At 42.2% G+C, this 19,854-nt stretch overlaps 2 protein-coding genes across 4 annotated transcripts in view; both read right to left on the reverse strand.

Moving 5' to 3' along the window:
- The window catches only part of LOC115536915 (B-cell receptor CD22-like), a 132,093-nt gene that overhangs the window by 17,329 nt on the left and 94,910 nt on the right, over nucleotides 1-19,854 (reverse strand). Inside the window, exon 11 of one of the 2 annotated variants that reach the window (XM_030348392.1) lies at nucleotides 390-523. In XM_030348392.1, coding sequence (XP_030204252.1) covers nucleotides 390-523 — 134 coding nt within the window. Of the gene's footprint in view, nucleotides 1-389; nucleotides 524-19,854 lie in introns of those variants that run through there. The other variant, XM_030348394.1, reaches the window with a different exon arrangement.
- Nucleotides 14,361-18,117, reverse strand: LOC115536923 (sialoadhesin-like). 2 transcript variants are annotated; one of them, XM_030348420.1, is made up of 7 exons: nucleotides 17,963-18,117; nucleotides 17,775-17,880; nucleotides 16,267-16,647; nucleotides 15,901-16,119; nucleotides 15,487-15,753; nucleotides 14,551-15,352; nucleotides 14,361-14,469 (listed from the first exon to the last, which is right to left on the reverse strand). In XM_030348420.1, the coding sequence occupies exons 2-6, from the start codon at nucleotides 17,827-17,829 to the stop codon at nucleotides 15,063-15,065; spliced, it is 1,212 nt and encodes a 403-aa protein (XP_030204280.1). In that variant the 5' UTR covers nucleotides 17,830-17,880; nucleotides 17,963-18,117; the 3' UTR covers nucleotides 14,361-14,469; nucleotides 14,551-15,062. The 2 variants fall into 2 exon arrangements, with proteins under 2 accessions (XP_030204280.1, XP_030204279.1); XM_030348419.1 differs by having other exon boundaries at nucleotides 17,775-18,117.

The raw sequence follows: 19,854 nt of genomic DNA on the forward strand, positions 1-19,854 counted from the left end.
AAATATAAAAAAAAAGTTGGGATTATTTTATTTTTCAATACTAATTTGTTCTATGGATCGTTATTTGCTTTATCACAAAAAATTGCATGAAATATCCCAAATCTTACTAAACAGACATCTTTTCACAGTGTTGGTGGGACCTGAGTAGAACGTATTGTATTGCTCTTAATCACAGTCACAGCCTCAAAGGGCTTCATAGGCCCACATTATAGGATTCTAATTCTGGTCCTGGTCCCTGAAAGAAAACAGAGGAGATATGAACTTCAGTCTCCATGTAAAGCAGATCCATTAAGTTACAAAACACAGAGTCTATGTTGACCACAGAATAAAGGACCTCATCTGTGTGATCTGATTGGACAAAGGAGCCAGCCAATCAGTGAGGTACTTACTGGTTCTCTGAGAGAGAGGTGTGGATGATGACACAGTGATTGCCATCCTGATCTTCTATTGATTCTCTCTGTGCTGCAGGAGCCAAGCGATTGGTCAGAGCTGAGACGTTTTCATACACAGGAACAGGAAGTAGCTGATGGAGAGTGAGGACAGAAGAGAACATTTAACCAAACACTTCACACTTCCTGAACACAGTCATGAAGGTCATGTGTTTCTGGTCCATTAAGAGACATTTGGTGGTACTTATTGGTCCCACCATGCTTCATAGCAAACATCCCTTTGTCATGTCGTGACTCTTAAATCTGAGACAATGATAATGAATTCCACTGAAATCTATCAGTGGAAAAGCGCAGATGACCTGACCATGTTGCTAATGCACCATGGCAATGTGGCACAGCAAGCAACCAGGAGCTGTTCTATTAATAATATCATACATATGGTTTAGCTTCAGCTGGTTCACATGATGTGCCACTGGAAGAGACTGCCAAGCTTAAACTCCTGGGATCCTATGTGTGTTCTTGGAAAGGCATTTAAGATACATTGTTTTGCATAACCTGCACTACATCTTTTAGTCTCTGCGATAAACCAGTGTACCAGGCTTGGCATGCACAATCACTATGGCACTGAATAAAGGCTATAAGCAACCGCTCTCTAACTCTTGATTCAATGATTTAGAGTGGCAACAGAAGATTGCTAACCAGGTCACCAGATATCATTTGTTGATTGTCGCTCCAAGATAAGGGACATTAGGTTTGGATTTGATGCTACTTCTTCCAGGATCTTGCTCTTGCAAGTTCCTTTAAAGATCCCATGCCATTCTATTTTATGATGCTTTAATATAGGTATTAGTGGGCCACAAACACAGTATTCAAAGACGTCCCCGAAATTCAGCCGTGGTGCAGAGTTACAGTCACTCCGAAACAGTCGCACATTGAGCTTCCCCCAAACGCGCTGTTTCGGTGGGCGAGTCAAGGCAGGTCAAGGAGGGGGGTGGGGGTGTGGCCCTGAGCAGCTTGTAGCCACTACCATGCGCTCTGTATACGGTGGGCGTGTCAAGGCAGGTCAAGGAGGGGGGTGGGGGTGTGGCCCTGAGCAGCTTGTAGCCACTGACAGTACCATGCGCTCTGTTTACGGTGGATGTATCGCAATGGCTCTTAGAAACCCATATTATACATAGATATCTATATCATATAATATATAATATATATTATCACGGCCAAAAGCTGTGTGAGCCTCCAGACGATAGGTTATAATGAATCTCAAACGACCGCGTCTACTTCAGATTGATGTGGAAGTGGAAGAACCAGAGACGTCGGAGAACCCGACGAAGTCCTTTGTGATTCATTATATCGTCTGGACGCGGACACAGCTTTTGGCCGTGATAATATGTATTATTTGATACAGATATCTATGTATTATATGATATTATTTAGATATAGAGCAGAGCTCCAGGACTGTAACGCAAGTGTTGTACACTTCCTTGTTATTTGGATAACCGTTCTGCTGTTGGTGTGATGGCGCATAACACGTCGGACTCTCGTCTCTGGTATTTCTACAACGAGACTCGTAGTGGGGGTTATCTCAGCCATGGTTGAGAATGAATTGGGGGAAAGGAACTTTGGCTTTGACTCCCTGAAGTAGGCTACATGAACCACGACATGGAGGAGAAAGGGATTGTTGGCCGCGAATGTATCCCGCTTGAGCCCTGCTTCCCGCCGCCTCGGCAGCGGTCAGCGCTAATCACCGCCTCGGCAGCGGTCAGCGCTAATCACTGCATCCTGAAGCCGAGGCGGTGGTCCATCGGCAGCGAGGCTCCGGCGGGAGACGACCGCGGTCAACAATCCCTTTCTCCTCCATGTCGTGGTTCATGACTTCAGGGAGTCAAAGCCAAAGTTCCTTTCCCCCAATTCATTCTCAACCATGGCTGAGATAACCCCCACTACGGGTCTAGTTGTAGAAATACCATAGATGAGAGTCCGACGTGTTATGCGCCATCACACCAACAGCAGAACGGTTATCCAAATAACAAGGAAGTGTACAACACTTGCGTTACAGTCCTGGAGCTCTATATCTAAATAATATCATATAATGCATATCTATATCAAATAATACATATTATCACGGCCAAAAGCTGTGTGCACGTCCAGACGATATAATGAATCACAAAGGACTTCGTCGGGTTCTCTGGTTCTTCCACTTCCACATCAATCTGTAGTAGACAGAACCCTGCGCTGCCTTCTGCCGGCGCGAGGCACCACCACCCGGCTGCCCGCTGCCGGGCGGTGGTGCTTCGCGGCGGTGGTGCCTCGCGGCAACCGGCGGCAGGCAGCATGTCGCAGTTCATGTAGTTCGATGTCGTTCTGCCATTGCATTCAAAATTCTGTAACTAGCCTCTTACTACGAACTAAGCAACTACCGTACACGTATAAGCATTTAGCACTAGCTCAATCACGACTCCTTCAGAATTCTTGTGGGTGGTTACGAACCAACCAAGTGGGCAGGGCCATGAATAATAATTTGACAACGCTACGTCACAGTGTCACCTTATCCAGATCGGCTCATTTCTTCTGCCTTTTTCCTTTCATTGCCTATTGCATTCAGCAGACAAACTGCATAGATTTCAAACTTACCACAGCTCACAAACTTATTCAGACCTATGTTATTTAACAAACAATAGGAAAAATGTGATTTTAATGGCATGGGCTCTTTAAGTTGTGCTTCAGGCCAAACTAAATGGATTCTGTTGTGCCATGATGTAGAGACAGCTGTAGAGGCCAGTTCCTTCACTAGTGTGTCCTGAATCTTACTGAACCCTTACCTGTTACCAGTAAGGCTTCGGCATAAAGAAGCAACTTGACCTCAACTGCCCTATCATAACATTGACATGAATCAAATACAAAACAGGGCCAAGGATTTATCCCAGGGGGAGCCCACAAGTCAACTATCTGGCCACTGATACAATCCCTCCGACCTGGCCCACCATCATCTATCCGTCAAATACCATTTAAACCTCTCTATTGATGTGTTCCTTTGCCATGAACATTTTACGTTCATTAACAAAATGGTGTTGTCTCCTGTATCAAAAGCTTTGAGTAGATCTAACAGGACCATTCCAGTGTAATTTTCTCTGATGCTTTCCATCTTTATATCATAATAAACAAGTTGAATGAGACAAGTCTCCGTGTAATGTGTCTTCTTGAACCAGCCTGTAGACCGATAGTCGGTGCTTCCTGTGCTGTCTCGCTGTCCAGGTCAAAACTCCCAAAGATAGAGGGACCATTATTTCCAGAGCTAAAAGCCAACTCTCAGACAAAGGCAAAGCCAGAGTAGTGAAGTGTTGAAGTGATGGGATGAAATACAATCAGTGTTTAAACTGACATTAATCTATTATTTTTATCTTTGTTTAAATAGATCATCTTGAAGTAAATTTTCTTCAACACTTTCCTTATTCTTTGGGGCTCCCAAAATGTTTCATTAGCGTTCATCTTGCAAGTTTTTAAATATCACTAGTAATCCATGTTTCTGTCTTCTGTTTTTAATAATTTTGTATCAAAGGAGTTAATGTAAGAACTAACCAAAAAATATTTGAAGATAACCCATGCTATATCTACATTGTCACATTTTAGTTCACCTGACCAATCCTGCTCCCTTTATGTGTGAATAAATCACACTTTTGTGGAACGCTTCATGAAACACATAATGCACACATAGGATTTGAAGTAAGAAAAAGAAAATAGCTTAGCTTGTGATCCCTCATGCCCATGTTTAAAACGCCTGACATTTACCAGATACAATCATAAAATCTATAAATTATGCTCTATTCCATTGGTTCTCAAACTGTTACGCGTACAACTAGTGGAATGCGTGCGCTATTCAGTGGTACGCAAAGGAATTCATTCTGTTTGTCTTAGTAAAGGATGGGTTAATAATAAATGGCCTCCTGTGTCTCACCTCCTCCACGGTATCTGGCCTTCCTCCCTGTCCACATGCTTTAATGGAGGCCCGCTTTCTTCTGGAGAAGAAAACAGAGAGGTGAAGAAGCAACAGCAGAAGTGAAGGAATGGAAAACAAGATAGAGAGAATATCTCACCTCATCCAGAGGAAGACGAGGAGGAGTACAGTGGCCAGTAAGACAACAATGCCTCTCACAGCTACTGTTGTTGTCCATGATGATGATGTCGTCAGTGCAACATCAGTCGATTTCAAACCCTGAATACAAACTACAACATAAATAGGCCAATGTTTAACTGTATGCCTGTGTTGAAGGTGTGTATGTGTGTGTGTGTGTGTGTGTGTGTGTGTGTGTGTGTGTGTGTGTGTGTGTGTGTGTGTGTGTGTGTGTGTGTGTGTGTGTGTGTTTTAAAAAAGACCAATTACCTTTAATTAACAGAAAGGTGGAATTATGAGATCCGAATGCATTATGAGCTTGGCAGTAATAGTTTCCTCCAAGCTCAGATATGATATTAGTGATGGTGTAGTTCTGTCCTGATGCTTTCACTGAGTCTTCATGTTCCCTGAACCAGGTGTAGTTAGCTGCTGGGTTGGCATCACTGCTGCAGCTCAGAGTCACTGAACTGCCCTCCTCTATTTCACCAGAGGGTCTCACGGTCACTGAGGGGGTCTTTGGAGCGTCTGTCAAGAATGCAAAATAACAATATCCATCCTTAAGTTATGAAACCGTGTTTAGCAACAACTGCACTGCCAGTATTATAAGGGAGTCATAGTTGTTTACAGGCAAGCAGTAATACATGAATACCAGCTATACATTTAAAGACAAGATTTACCAAGATTTTTTACATATTAATCAGATTGTCAACTCACATGTAACATTTAAGAATATCGAGTTAGAGCTCAGATGTCCATATTTGTTCTCTGCTTGACAGCGGTACATTCCTCTGTCTTCAGGGCGGACTGAGGGGAAGGTATGAGGTTGACTTCCTCCCCAGTGCAGAGGTTGGTTGTTCTTGAACCAGGTGTACTCAGCTGCTGGGTTGGCATCACTGCTGCAGCTCAGAGTCACTGAACTGCCCTCCTCTATTTCACCAGAGGGTCTTGAATACACAGATGTGCGTTTAGGCCCATCTTGAGAAACAAAGAAACATGTAAAAACAGCAGAATCATTATATTCATTAAAGATAATGAAAATCTCAAAGTGGAGGAGTTTGGGTTGATAGTTAATGTTGACACGCTTAAGATCATTATATTTTGTGTTGTGTTTACTCACAATTGACATTAATAAAGTAGGTGACAGAATCTTTTCCCCACTTATTCGTAGCTTCACAGCGATACTGTCCAGATTCTGAAGACAGGATGTTACTGAAGAAGAGCTGTTGCCCCTCCTTCATCTCTCTGGAGGGATAAGGTCTAGTATCCCTGAACCAGGTGTAGTTAGCTGCTGGGTTGGCATCACTGCTGCAGCTCAGAGTCACTGAACTGCCCTCCTCTACTTCACCAGAGGGACTCACGGTCACTGAGGGGGTCTTTGGAGCGTCTGTTAACAGTTACATTTCATTAATCATATTCATTAATCATTAATACCGGCAGATTGAGTCCTCTTAACGATAAAGCGAGGAATGTATGCATGTATGTGTATATATGTTATATATGTTATATATGTATGTGTGTATGTATGTATGTATGTATGTATGTATGCATGTATGCATGTATGTATGTATGTATGTATGTATGCATGTATGTATGTATGTATGTATGTATGTATTTACATTTACATTTACATTTAGGGCAATTAGAAGACGCTTTTATCCAAAGCGACTTACAACAAGTACATTTGTCATAAGAAGTGAAACAATATATCGCTGTCGGTACAGTAAAGATGTTCATATAGCTTCACAGTGATACTGTCCAGATTCTGAAGACAGGATGTAGCTAAAGACGAGCTGTTGTCCCTCCTTCATCTCTCTGGAGGGATAAGCTCTAGTAACCTTGAACCAGGTGTAGGTAGCTGCTGAGTTGGCATCACTGCTGCAGCTCAGAGTCACTGAACTGCCCTCCTCTATTTCACCAGAGGGACTCACGGTCACTGAGGGGGTCTTTGGAGCATCTGTCATGAACACAAATGATCAGTAATCTTCCTGAAGTTATGAAACCATGTTTAGTATTAACTGCGATGCAACTATGTTACAAAATATTGTTTATACTGATAAAATACTACTATATTTTAATGAGCAAAAAGTATTTTACAGGCATACAGCAATAGATGAATACCAGTTTGACATTTTGAATACTATATATAGATACGATTTTTTCATATTAGACAGATATTCAACTCACACTGGACATCCATGAATATCGAGTTAGAGCTCAGAAGTCCGTATTGGTTCTCTGCCTGACAGCGGTACGTTCCTCTGTCTTTAGGGCGGACTGAGGGGAAGGTATGAGGTTGACTTGGTTCCCAGAGCAGAGGTTGGTTGTTCTTGAACCAGGTGTACTCAGCTCCTGGGTTGGCATCACTGCTGCAGCTCAGAGTCACTGAACTGCCCTCCTCTATTTCACCAGAGGGTCTCACGGTCACTGAGGGGGTCTTTGGAGCGTCTGTTATGAACACAAAATCATCAATGTTCTTCCTGAAGTTATGAAACCGTGTTTAGTAGTAAGTAAAATGTCAGTATGTTACAGAATATATGTTTTATATGAATAAAACACTACTACATATCTAATGCCCATCTGGAGACACAAAGAAACATGTACAACAGCATGTACATTTATATTCATGACAGTATTAATGATAATTAAAATGTTCATGGATTTATTACAAAATGAACTCAATGAGGACTAATGTGGACAAGATTCAATTATTTATTTTATAACATCTGTAATATGATGTTAAATATATGTTTTACTCACATTTCACGGTTACATAGATCAACTCAGATTTTGTCCTTAGCTCAGTCTGAGCTAGACAGTAGCATGGTAAAAAGTTCAGTGTGAGAAGTTAAGTTAATTGTAACTTAACTTCTCACATGGCAGGCATGTTACTGAGAACACAGGAAGTGCTGTGTCGAGTGTGAAGTACTTTAAAGGAGCGACGCTCGATAAAGCTGCAAGCAGCCGTGCAGGAGGCCAAGCAAACGGCCCGTTCTGAACAGGCCCGTTTTGAACGGGCTCTGCGCTGGTTCATAGTAACATGTAGTTCGTTACTTTCAATTACCTCTGGTATCATGTCAGTGTACTGTGTAGTGGACTTACACTCAACACCACGTGCTGTCAGGTCACCATGACCCTGAAGCACTGTGAAAAAACAAACACATCTCATTGAGAATGAACAAGAGACAGAGGTTCACCTGATGAACAGATCAGAAGAGATGGAGGCTGGTGGGTGGAGATCAGTGGTGTAGTCTATTTTATTGTAGTGGGTATACTGTGATGATTCCCTTCCAGCCTCGTACAAACCCGTCCGACCGGTAGGCTACGTGTGTGGCGCTTATGGGGTGTCGCACCACACTCACCAACGCAGGGGTCTACAACCCGCTGATTTAAGAGTATAACAATCATGGAAAGCTGAGTAGGTTTATCAGTTTTAATAACAGTATGAACAAATAGAACACAAAAATGACAAGTTGTCTTTTGTATATCTATAGTAGCAATAGCACATGCTAAACAAGGACAAAATCTACTCAAAATAATTTAATGAACTGTTTACATCCATGGCTAACCAGTGCATGAGAAGGAGATGACAGGAGACTAATGTTTCACTCTTTCAATTGCTCTAATTTGAGCTCTTACTGTTGTTATCTAACATACCATACAGTATTTGAATTGTGTAAAAGTGTGAAATTACTGCACCTTAAATAAAAAAAAATAAAAAAAACATGGGATTAAAGTGGGATTAAAACATTGTCTTCTGTTGACTACTTATTATGTGGTTTACACATTAATATGGGAGGACTGGACACACACACACACACACACACACACACACACACGCACACACACACACGCACGCACACACACGCATGCCCACGCACGCACACACACGCACACACACGCGAGAAGGAGGGGCTCGGCCCGCCAACTAACGTGCAGAGATGCAGGGGCAGCTTCGCGCTTCGTAACAGAGGCAGGGCAGAGCGCGAGCGCGCAGCGGGAATTTTATGAATGGTGAATGTAGGAGATAACTTCCCCTGCTTAAAATATTTTATTGCAGTTATACCCAACCGATATTTCCGAAAAATAAACACAGAAGTGAAAGATCTGTCACAAGACGATTGATACGTATCCGTGCAAATTTTTAAGTGGGTATACGCAAATCCTGGTGCGTTCCTAGTGGGTATACGGCGTATACCTGCGTATCACGTAGACTACACCACTGGTGGAGATGGAAACTACTACAGATACATGCTGACCACTGAGCTGTGAGAGGAACGTTCCAGAACATCATGTGACACCATTGGAGCCAGGGGGGAATCAAGTTAACTTTAATGTTATATTTGCTATTCTTCTATCTTCCACATGCTGTGGTTTGATGATGATGGGAAGGTCAGCCGCAAGGATCTTCTCCGCAGCCCGTATTGTCCGTTGCAGTCTGGCCCTGTCCCGTTTGGTGGCTGAACCAAACCAGACAGTGATCGAGGTGCAGATGACAGACTGGATGATGGCTGACTAGAAGGTGGTCAGCAGCTCTTTAGGCAGATTCAACTTCCTGAGTTGTCGCAGGAAGTTAATCTCTGCTGGGCCTTTTTCTGGACAGAGTAAATGTGGGGACACCATTTTAGGTCCTGTGAAATGGTTGTACCTAGGAACCTAAAGGAATCGACAGTGGACACTATGTCGTTCTGGATGGTGTGTGTGTGGGGGGGGGGGGGGGGGGGGGGACATCTCTGAAAGTCCTCTGTCATCTCCACAGTCTTCTTGTGGTTTAACTCCAGGTGGTGCTGACTGCACCATTGGACCAGCTGTTTCACCTCCTGTCCGTAAGCAGTCTCATCACCATCCTGGATCAAACCAATGACAGTGGTGTCATCTGCAAAATTCAGGAGTTTTACGGACAAGTTATTTGAGGTGCAGTCATTAGTGTAGAGGGAGAAGAGCAGCGGGGAGAGGACTAGTAGCAACATGTCGTTGTGATTTTTCTCGATACGGTGTCCTGAACATACTACAGCTTACATAGCCTGTACCTTCCCGTCCTATTAACTGTATTCATGGCTACGCCTTTTGTTCTTTTTAATATGATCAAACACAATGGCCAGAGGACCAGCATCCTTTCTGAATCGTGCAAATAAAGTAATCTTTGAGTTGTACATGTTCTAGACATGTTCATTAATGTACAATCCTAATGTTTATTTTCTTGTCTTCTACTACTTTATTACAGTATGGAAGGGGCGATTTGGAGGTACCTGGTCAGGGATTGGTTAGCCTACAAATCTCAGGTTTGTAGACTGCGGGGAAACTGCACAGAAAGGACACTAATGAGCCATCACCCATTCATCTAGTGGACTCATTGGTTGGCGAATGACCACAAAGATGCTCCAATAGGCAGATTGCTGCATGACAATTGCCACTTATTCAAATTGTAAAGGTTGAAGCAGTCTGCATTTTGGTCACTTGCCATAACACTGTTGTGTGTTTTATCAAAACACCATCAGTACCGTTTATATTGAGTTTTGTTGATGCAGACAGCTCTTTTGTATGTGTGATTTTTTCAGTGTTCAGTGCCTGTTTGTGAGAAATGCATTGTTTGAAGTTTAAACCTCTGTTTTTGTTTCATTTTAATATGCCTTTCATCAACAGTGGTTTGGGGTTTTATAACTAAACTGTGAAAGTGCTTCACTACTGGTAAACGAATGGTGAACGAACGGATCAAAAAGCTTAACTACTGGTGAACGAAGGGTTTGCGAAAGAGTAACAACTCAGTATGATGCATGGCTTTACACAAATGTACACAAAAAGCTTCACTACTGGTAAACAAATTATTAAAAAAGCTTAACTAATGGTGAACGAATGGTTTGTGAAAGAGTATCAACTCAGTATGATACATGAATTTCCATGAAGGTAAACAGAAAGCCTCACTACTGGTAAACAAATGATTCAAAATGCTTAACTACTGGTGAACAAATGGTTTGCGAAAGAGTAACAACTCAGTGTGAATGTGATGCATGACTTTACATGAAGGTACACAAAAAGCTTCAATACTGGTGAATGAATGATTCAAAAAGCTTGACTACTGGTGAGCGAATGGTTTGCAAATCAGTAACAACTCATCATCAGTCAGATCAAGCTCTACGGGTGCCTAGAAAGCTGGGTTCCGATTCTCGGGCGAGGGGGACTTGCGCTTCCCAAGGTCAAGAAAAAGGGAAGCACGGGCCATTTCCCGTACGGCGCTATCGTCATTGTTAAGCATGTTTAATAAATGTGACAGCCTAGTGGCGATTTACACTAAGTCCACTCAAAGTCTGGAACTCCTAACCCCCCTTCACGTATGCTCTGATGAATGACGTTGCAGGTTTTATGCTCAGACCGAGCCATCTTCTCACTGTCTGGACACTTTTGTTGCTTAAGTCCTGCAAGACTTTTCGTGATATATGCAAAGGTACGGACTGGGGCGAAAAAAAGGCCTTTGACTTGTAGGCCCAACAAAATGTAGGCCCACAGCCCTTACGCAATTTTGTGTTTAAATAACCACTTGCCAGGGTTTCAAGATACTATACCAGAATCCTACTAGACTGAAGATATTCACAGATAATAACATTTCCCAATCAATGATAATTGATTGGGAAATGTTTATTTTTAACGTGTCATATTTTGAGCTGCAACTATCTTCAACCTGAATTAACAAATGATTTAAAAATATAAATGTTGTTATGCAATGTAGATAGCCAGATGATTGTATAACATCAGATGCTTATTAATTACCCTTAAATAACATATTCAATATTTCTTCTAGTATTTCATAACTTTTAAGATATTATACTGTCCAAGTATGAAGACAATGTGGCTGTGCCTAGGCTGCTTTTAATTAGGCTCTGGCATTTCAGAAAAGAAGAGGACAGAACAGAACAGTGGACAGTGTGCAGAAAAATTGTTTGTCATCTTCCCCTTTTCAGACATGACACAGAGATAATTGAAATAATCGCGGACTGCCCAAAATGATGGTGTTATTTTATTATTTTCCATATTGCATCATTAGTTTGCTCGTGATATTTCACGGATAAAGGTTGTCAGCCCCGAACACGTCAGGTTGGACTGCCCTGAATCGTGCTGAAAACTCAACGTTCATAGCAACCCAAATAAATCTCCTTACGCTTTCTACCTGATATTTTCTCTCCCTCTTCTTTGTGCTTTTTTGTTTGTTTCAGGTTTGGTGCCTTTCGTATTGGCGCCCTGAAAACACTTTTTTCCAAAACTTAACACCAATCAGCCAGCTACAAAAAGGCCTCAGTTAAGCCATTTTGAGAACTTTGCAAGCATGGATGCAGCAAAAGCAAGAGGACAAACTGCAGTGTTTTATATAAAGTAGACTAGTGTGTTGTTGCTGATCTGAAAGTGTATTCATATGATGCAAGTGTGTATCATTTTGACATCAGAGTGCCATTTTTACAAAGAATTGTTAGGTTTTGATAGCCGAGTTTCAATTTGACATAGATGTGAATGGTTTATTTCCCAGTGTTGTGTCTTATTTGTTTGTGTGTTGAGTTTTGCCACAATGAGTCAAATTTTGCAAAATGTGTCCAAGCAATTGAAGAAAACTGTAATCCCAGTTACAGTCTCAAAGGGCTTCACAGGCCCACATTATAGGATTCTAAATACTTGCTAAACCCATTGAATGCTCATATCTAAACATCTACTTGATGTAGAAGTGCGTGTTACAACTAGACCAACCTCAGGAATCGTGACAATAGCTGGAGTCAACACATTAAAATAAGTCATTTATTTAAAAAGAGTCGAAATCAAAAACTATCAGAATGAGGCATGACAAACTTTTTTTTGTTAATGTAAGCATCACGTTAGGTTACCTCTCAAAGGTCCAATGAGATTGGTTACTTTCATATTCACGTTATCAATTGATTAATATAGCGCAATAATGGCAATGACCATCACAGGATCACCATATTCAAATAAATACAATTACTAAAATGCAAAGATCCCATATTAATGATAGAGAAGTTGAAAACAGCATTATACAGCACAGGAACCTAAGCACCTTAGGATGTGCAGCTTCGAGAGGGGATCTGAACTTCAGCAGATCCATTGGGTTGGTTAAGTTACAAACATATAGTCTATGTTGACCACAGATTAAAGGATCTCATCTGTGTGGTCTGATTGAACAAAGGAGCCAGCCAATCAGTGACGCAATTCCTGGATGTCTTAGCAACAGGTGTGGATGATGGCACAGTGATGGCCATCCTGCTCTTCTATTGGTTCTCTCTGTGCTGCAGGCGCCGAGGGATGCTTGTATACACAGGAACATGAAGTAGCTGATGAAAAGTGAAGCCAGAAGAGTACATTTAGAAAACACTTTACTCTTCGTGAAAAGTCCTGGAGGTCATGTGTTTCTGGTTAATCTAGAGACCCTTGGTGGTGACTAGTGGTCCCACCATGCAGGCTGCTGGAGGCCTCACTTCAAGTCCATTCTGAAAGGTTTCCTACAACTGTTGAGCTAGAAAGACCCATCTGGTCTTTGAACAACATCTTCATTTACTTCTTTAAAACAAGAAATACATTCATACATCTTCTCTTTCTGCACACCGGCTGTCATGGTCCGTCCCCCGGTATTCCCATTCACCTGCCTGCCACCCTGAGTTCCCCTAATTAACCCAACCACCTGCTCCCCCTATAACAGTCCTCTCCTTTCACTCAGTCCTTGCCAGATGTCTCTTGTTTCATTCAGAGCTATCCCGCAACTCCCGATTGACTTTGTCTACTCCACTCTGCCTGTTAACGAACCCTCGCCTGTCTGACCTCCTGCCTGCCGTCCAGTCCCTGTAGGTCTTTCTGCTCCTCTGTCCCTGCCTCCTGATCCACCTGCCTGACTTCCTGTTATCGACCCTTCGCCTGCCTGACCGCCCGCCCGACGTCTAGTCCCTGTCGGTCTGTCTGCTGTCCAGTTCCTGACTCCCGATCTGCTCTTCTGCCCTCCCGTTGCCGACTTCTCGCCTGCTGACCCACCGACAATTCCCTGCCCACCTGTCGGTGACTTACTGTCTGCTCCCTGCCTGCCCGATCCTGTACCAGAATAAATCCTTGAAATTGTTCTACAACTGTGCACTTGGGTTCTGCCTAGCCCCCCCGTTACACCGGCAAAAATCTCACCAGATCCCAGTTTGAAAACAAACAAAAGTTTCTATTCTCAGATTATCATACAGTCTTCCGGTTAAAACATTAGGGGCGCCAAGTTAAGGTATCCTTTACTGTCGCTTTTTGGGGGACATTATTTCTCTGCTTTTAACCCATCAGGGAGCAGGTGAACACATGGGGCACACCAGAATACCGGGACAGCCGCAGTGCATCTCCCAGGGAGCAGGTGGGGGTTTCAGGTGCCTTGCTCATGGGCACCTCATCCATGGATGACGACTCCTTTTTATTTTTGCCTACCGGTCGGGATTCGAACCGAGCAGTAAAATGTAAAAAATGTCAAGTTATCTCCAGTTCTGAAATGTCCAAATCGGGCCAGGGTTGAACTTCAGACAGTTCTTTATGAAAACACAGACACTGTGATGACCTGTCTCTCCTAGCGACCGGGCTAGAGCAACAGAGAAGGACTTACTTAGGAAACTAGAAGTCTCTTGTGTGGTCTTGTGTTGAGGCCTCCACATGATGGGGCATTTCCACCGTGTGTCTTAGTAAAGGATGGGTTAGTAATAAATGGCTTCCTGTGTCTCACCTCCTCCACTGGCCTTCCTCCCTGTCCACATGCTTTTCTGGAGGCCCACTTTCTTCTGGAGAAGAAGACAGAGAGATGATGAAGTAACAGGAGAGGTGAAGGAATGGAAAACAAGAAAGAGAGAATATCTCACCTCATCCAGAGGAAGCCGAGGAGGAGTACGGTGGCCAGTAAGGCAACAATGGTTCTCACTGCGACTGTTGTCCATGATGTTGATTTCGATTTCAAACACTGAATACAAACTACAACATAATTAGGCCAATGTTTAAATGTGTGCCTGTGTCTGTGTTGAAGGTGTGTGTGATTTTTAAATGAACAATTACCTTGGATTAACAAAAAGGTAGCATTATGAAGTCCGATTGCATTATGGGCTTGGCAGTAATAGTTTCCTCCATGCTCAGATGTGATATTAGTGATGGTGTGGTTCTGTCCTGATTCTCTCACTGAGTCTTCATGTTCCTTAAACCAGGTGTACTCAGCTGCTGGGTTGGCATCACTGCTGCAGCTCAGAGTCACTGAACTGCCCTCCTCTATTTCACCAGAGGGACTCACGGTCACCGAGGGGTTCTTTGGAGCGTCTGTCAAGAACACAAAATAAAAATATCCATCCTTAAGTCATGAAACTGCAATAATAATAATAATGGATTGAATTCATATAGTGTTTTTCTAGACACTGTAAGACGCTTTACAGGGAAGGGGGACCTCACTAACCACCACCAGTGTGTAGCACCCACTTGGGTATACTAGTATAATAAGTGAGTCAATGTTGTTTACAGGCAAGTAGTAATACATGAATGCCAGCTCTACATTTTAAAGACAAGATATAGAAAAGATGTTAACATATTAGTCCAATATTCCACTCATACTGGACATCCATGAATAGCAAGTTCGAGCTCAGTTGTCCATATTTGTTCTCTGCTTGACAGCGGTACGTTCCTCTGTCTTCAGGACGGACTGAGGGGAAGGTATGAGGTTGTCTTGGTCCCCAGAGCAGAGGTTGGTTGTTCTTGAACCAGGTGTACTCAGCTGCTGGGTTGGCATCACTGCTGCAGCTCAGAGTCACTGAACTGCCCTCCTTTATTCCACCAGAGGGACTTGATAACACAGATATGTGTTTAGGACCATCTGGAGATACATAGAAACATGCAAAAATAGCATGTACATTTAAATTCATGACAGTATTAAAGAAAATGAAAATCCCATTGTGGCAAAGTTTGGGTTCATAATTAATGTTGAAGTTTTGGATTGTGTGAACTCACATTTTACGTTAATAGAGATAGAGAACGATCTTTCCCCTAGTTTATTCACAGTGTCACAGCGAAATTGTCCAGAGTCTGAAGATAGGATCAGTTTAAAGATGAGCTGCTGTCCCTGGTTCATGTACCTGGAGGAACCATCTCTATTAACCCTGAACCAGGTGTAGTTAGCTGCTGGGTTGGCATCACTGCTGCAGCTCAGAGTCACTGAACTGCCCTCCTCTATTTCACCAGAGGGACTCACAGTCACTGAGGGGGTCTTTGGAGAATCTGTTAAAAGTTAGCATTTAATTAATTAGATAAAATGCCAGTGGTTTTGGTCCATTCATAGTAAATATTCATGTAGTTCTTTACCCTAAAAGCCTAAAAGGTTGTCTGCATCTGGTATCATGTCAGTGTACTGTGGAGTGGACTTACACACTAAAGGAGAGAGGAAATGTTCATATCCTTCAACAGCACATGAATAGTTGTATCCATACTGAATGTAGATCCAGTAGTTAATTCCCTGTAGTACATTCTGTCCATTCCTGAACCAGATGTAGCGAGGGTCACCAGCTAGATTACACATACTGTGACACTCCAACTTTACCCTGGTAGGATCGGTAGGGTAAAGAAAGGACACCTTCACCTGGAGGTCTGAGAAGAAGTTACACACAATTATACTCAATAATAAATATAACACAACACAACACAACACACACACACACACACACACACACACACACACACACACACACACACACACACACACACACACACACACACACACACATTATAGTTTACCTGTTACAGATAAAGTCACTCCAGGGTCACCAGTATATTCCCCACCTGGTTGGTTTGTTGTTAACCTAAACTTGTAGACAGCAGAGTCACTCTGTCTCAGGTCTTTGATTCTCAGGGAACATTTTCCATGACATCTGGACCCGGTACAGCTGACATCTTCACAGCTGGATTCAACACGACCTGTATAGTCTGTATCGTTTTCCAGATCAACTGGCTGATACTTGTCTCCTTTAGTAAACCACAGTGTATTGACTATGGTCAGGAGGTGCTGTACGTTGTCAGGGTATTCATAAGTGCAGCTGATGTCAAACGTTGCTCCTCTTAAAGCGCAGACATTACTAGATGAGTAAGTAACTGTCCATTCATCATTACCCTGAAGCACTGTGAAAAAACAAACACATCTCATTGAGAATGAACAAGGCACAAAGGTTCACCTGAATAACAGATCAGAAGATACATAAAGAGATGGAGGCTGGTGGGTGGAGATGGAAACTACAGATGCATGCTGACCACTGAGCTGTGAGAGGAACGTTCCAGAACACCATGTGAAACCAGTGAAGTTGCCAGGGGGGTGTAGAGTTCAGACCCCCCCTTAAATGCAAAATGTATTATACATATTATGCTACACTAACTGAATAACATACACTAACAGTTAATGAATAATGGTAGTGATTAGTCTCTAAAGGCCTCGGCCCTATGGTCTATGTGCTTCTGTCGGGGCAATGCGACTATAAGCTTTGAAATTACTTAGATGTGGAGGCAAGGAATATAGAGTAGATGGGAGGAGGAGAGGAGACAAGGATAGGATTGAAAACAAGGGGTTGAAGTGGGAATAGTGGCAAGGAGACAAGGGAAGGAGGTGAAAAGAGTGGAGACATGGAAAAGAGTGGAGTAGTGACAAGAAGGAGGAGAGGATAGGAGAATAAGAGAGGAGAGCAGGAGAGAGGAGAGAAGACGATGAGAGGAGAGCAGGAGACAGGAGAGAGGAGGGAGGACATGAGATGGCATGCAGTGTCTACCGTATCACTGAATCAGAATTTTAACGTTGCAGAAGATTTCATGCATAAATCATCATTAATAGAATAAATGGGGGAACAACATTAGCTTTTGACAAGTTGTTTTTTCAAAAAGTATGAAAATAACTAAATAAACCCTTCGATGATGTAAATAGTTCAGGATTGACTAGCAACCAGGAAATACCCCACATATCTCAAATGAGTATTGTTATCTTAAAAGCAATACTTTCAATACAAGAGACTGTATACAACTTGCAATGAAGTGGTATTTTCCAATTACTAATGAACCATAACTGTAGTATGTAAAGTGGACCGTTCTCCATTATAGTGCTTTGTTAACCAAACACTGCGTTCTAGAGGGTGATTCTTTAATGTTCTATTTACTATTATTCTATCTTCAACATGCTGTGGTTTCACCCTCTCCTTATTCCAGTTGCTTGGTTTTCATGTTATTGAAAATGTTCAACTAAATGTTAACATAAATGAACTAACCTGGTACTGACAGAAGGAAAGCTAGAAATCCTCTTGCTGCTGATCTTAAATTCATAGTGAGTCCTATCTTCTCTCACTATGCTGTTCTGGGGGATTCTTAATCACACTTGCACGTAGAAAATACAATGAAAGTTAATGCAAGGAAAAATCTCTGAATTATATTTGTTATCGATAGAGATAAAAGTTACTGTCGAAGAGGAAGCTGGTCTGACATCTAGTCTGTGGTTCCAGTTCATGCAGCGAGCTGAACAGAAAACAAACAGCATTGAAAGACTTCCTCCGCTTAACACCTTCACACGCAGCACGATGAACCGAAGCCTGGTAACCACTGGCATATAATCACCTCTAAAACCTCACATGTGTGCATGCAGGCAGGTGAACACAAATACACACAGATTTACAAACACACACAGATCTGCAAACACAAACACACACACACACACACACACACACTATAGTGTGTCAACGTTTCCCCTGTGGCTTACCTCTCATGCTATACCCAGGATGTGGGAAAGCACAGCTCTAGAGAGAACATCAAGCACTGTGTTCCCCTGATAACTTTTCTTTATAAACAATAGTTTTCACATACCTGATTTCCATCATTTGACATTCATAAAGTAAAGCAACCCTTTGTCAAAACCGAAAACATCGAAGATCCAACTAAACTAAATCCGTGGGCTTTCCTCTGTCCAGAAGCTGGGTGACCTTCAACACCCTACCAGGACTAGGTCCATGCTTTACCACATCAATGCAATAACTCTTGGAGGAGGCAGATTAATAAGGGTTTCTTTACTTTGGCAAACTGGAAAGATGCTGAAAAGATGACCACAGATTGACCAAAACTCCAGAGAGAAGAACACTCATGTGTTCACTAGTGAAATTATGATAAATCAGAACTCTAGAGAGAAGAATGTGTTCACTATGAATTACAGGTTCCTTGGAGACAACATGTAATGGTTCCTAACCAATCCCTTTAAACGTGTTGTCTCTCAAAAACAACCCATTGCAAAGTAAAATGAAAAATTAGATCTCCTTTCTTACACATTAACATGATCTATTTTGCTTTAGTCAAGGCCAAAGAGAGATTTGGTTAAATTTGTCATCCATCTCAATTGTCACTGCTGAGAAATCACCATAGTTCAGTCTCACAATGATCTTTGTGAGTTCTCTACATTTTATTACAGGTATTTCATGCCTAGAGTCTCTCAAAATTTGTCTCAATACAATACCAATATTGCTGGATGCAATGCCTCAATTATACAAATCAAATGTGATGTACCAGATATATGTTTTATATGATTATCAACTATGAAGAACTTACAGAACCTTTAGTTAATTTCACACAGAATTCATGTAACTTAATGTACCACATGGATCACCATTGAGTACATGCCTAAAACCTCTCAATTGTTTTTGAAATGAGCTGCAACAAAAAGGCCAGGCATAGATGTCATGTTAAAGAAAACGACTTTGCCCGATACATTCTCAAGGGAAACCACGATTTTGTGGACAGTTTTCAAATAGGGGCACAACATGAAAACATGTGCCATATGTTACAGTATTGTGAAGAAAATGTTTTACTTGCAAATACATTAAATGCCAGGTTTGCACCATATTACTCAGAGGTAAAGAAAAACTCAATCTGTTTTGGAATGAATGCGCTGACCAGCATGTTTTTCCATTGCAGAGGTGTACTGCCTCCCATTGGAGTTCACCTGATGCTCTCATTAGGTTTGTTCTCGACAATGCACTAGCTCTATGTATCTTTGTTTTAATTGTCATCGTAAAAGATATGCTTTAATTTTATTTTTTATTTTCATTTTATAAGATGCTGTGTACATACATCTACTGATGCCTCTGGACACATCATCAGCGATGTGCCTGGAATCATCAGACGTTTCGGGTCTTTTAACATAATACGCCCTCCTCCATGTTATCAATCCAGGGCTGATCAGACTCCAGCTTGTGTTCAGATGGCTAGCTAGCTACCATGACTCCATGGCTCTCCTCTTTTGAGCCACAGCCATCTTGAGGGCCTCTCTGCCGCATCGCTGGTACTGTGGATGGCTCTCCTCATTCT

This window comes from Gadus morhua, chromosome 23, assembly GCF_902167405.1.
Source record: "Gadus morhua chromosome 23, gadMor3.0, whole genome shotgun sequence".
NCBI lineage: Eukaryota > Metazoa > Chordata > Actinopteri > Gadiformes > Gadidae > Gadus > Gadus morhua.

Coding starts and splice junctions, on each gene's coding strand:
- LOC115536923 (XM_030348420.1), bottom strand. CDS start 17,829: ATGAATTTAAGATCAGCAGCAAGAGGATTTCTAGCTTTCCTTCTGTCA. Junction 16,120..16,266: donor AGTGACTTTATCTGTAACAG/GTAAACTATAAT, acceptor ACTTCTTCTCAG/ACCTCCAGGTGAAGGTGTCC. Junction 15,754..15,900: donor TTTCCTCTCTCCTTTAGTGT/GTAAGTCCACTC, acceptor AACTTTTAACAG/ATTCTCCAAAGACCCCCTCA.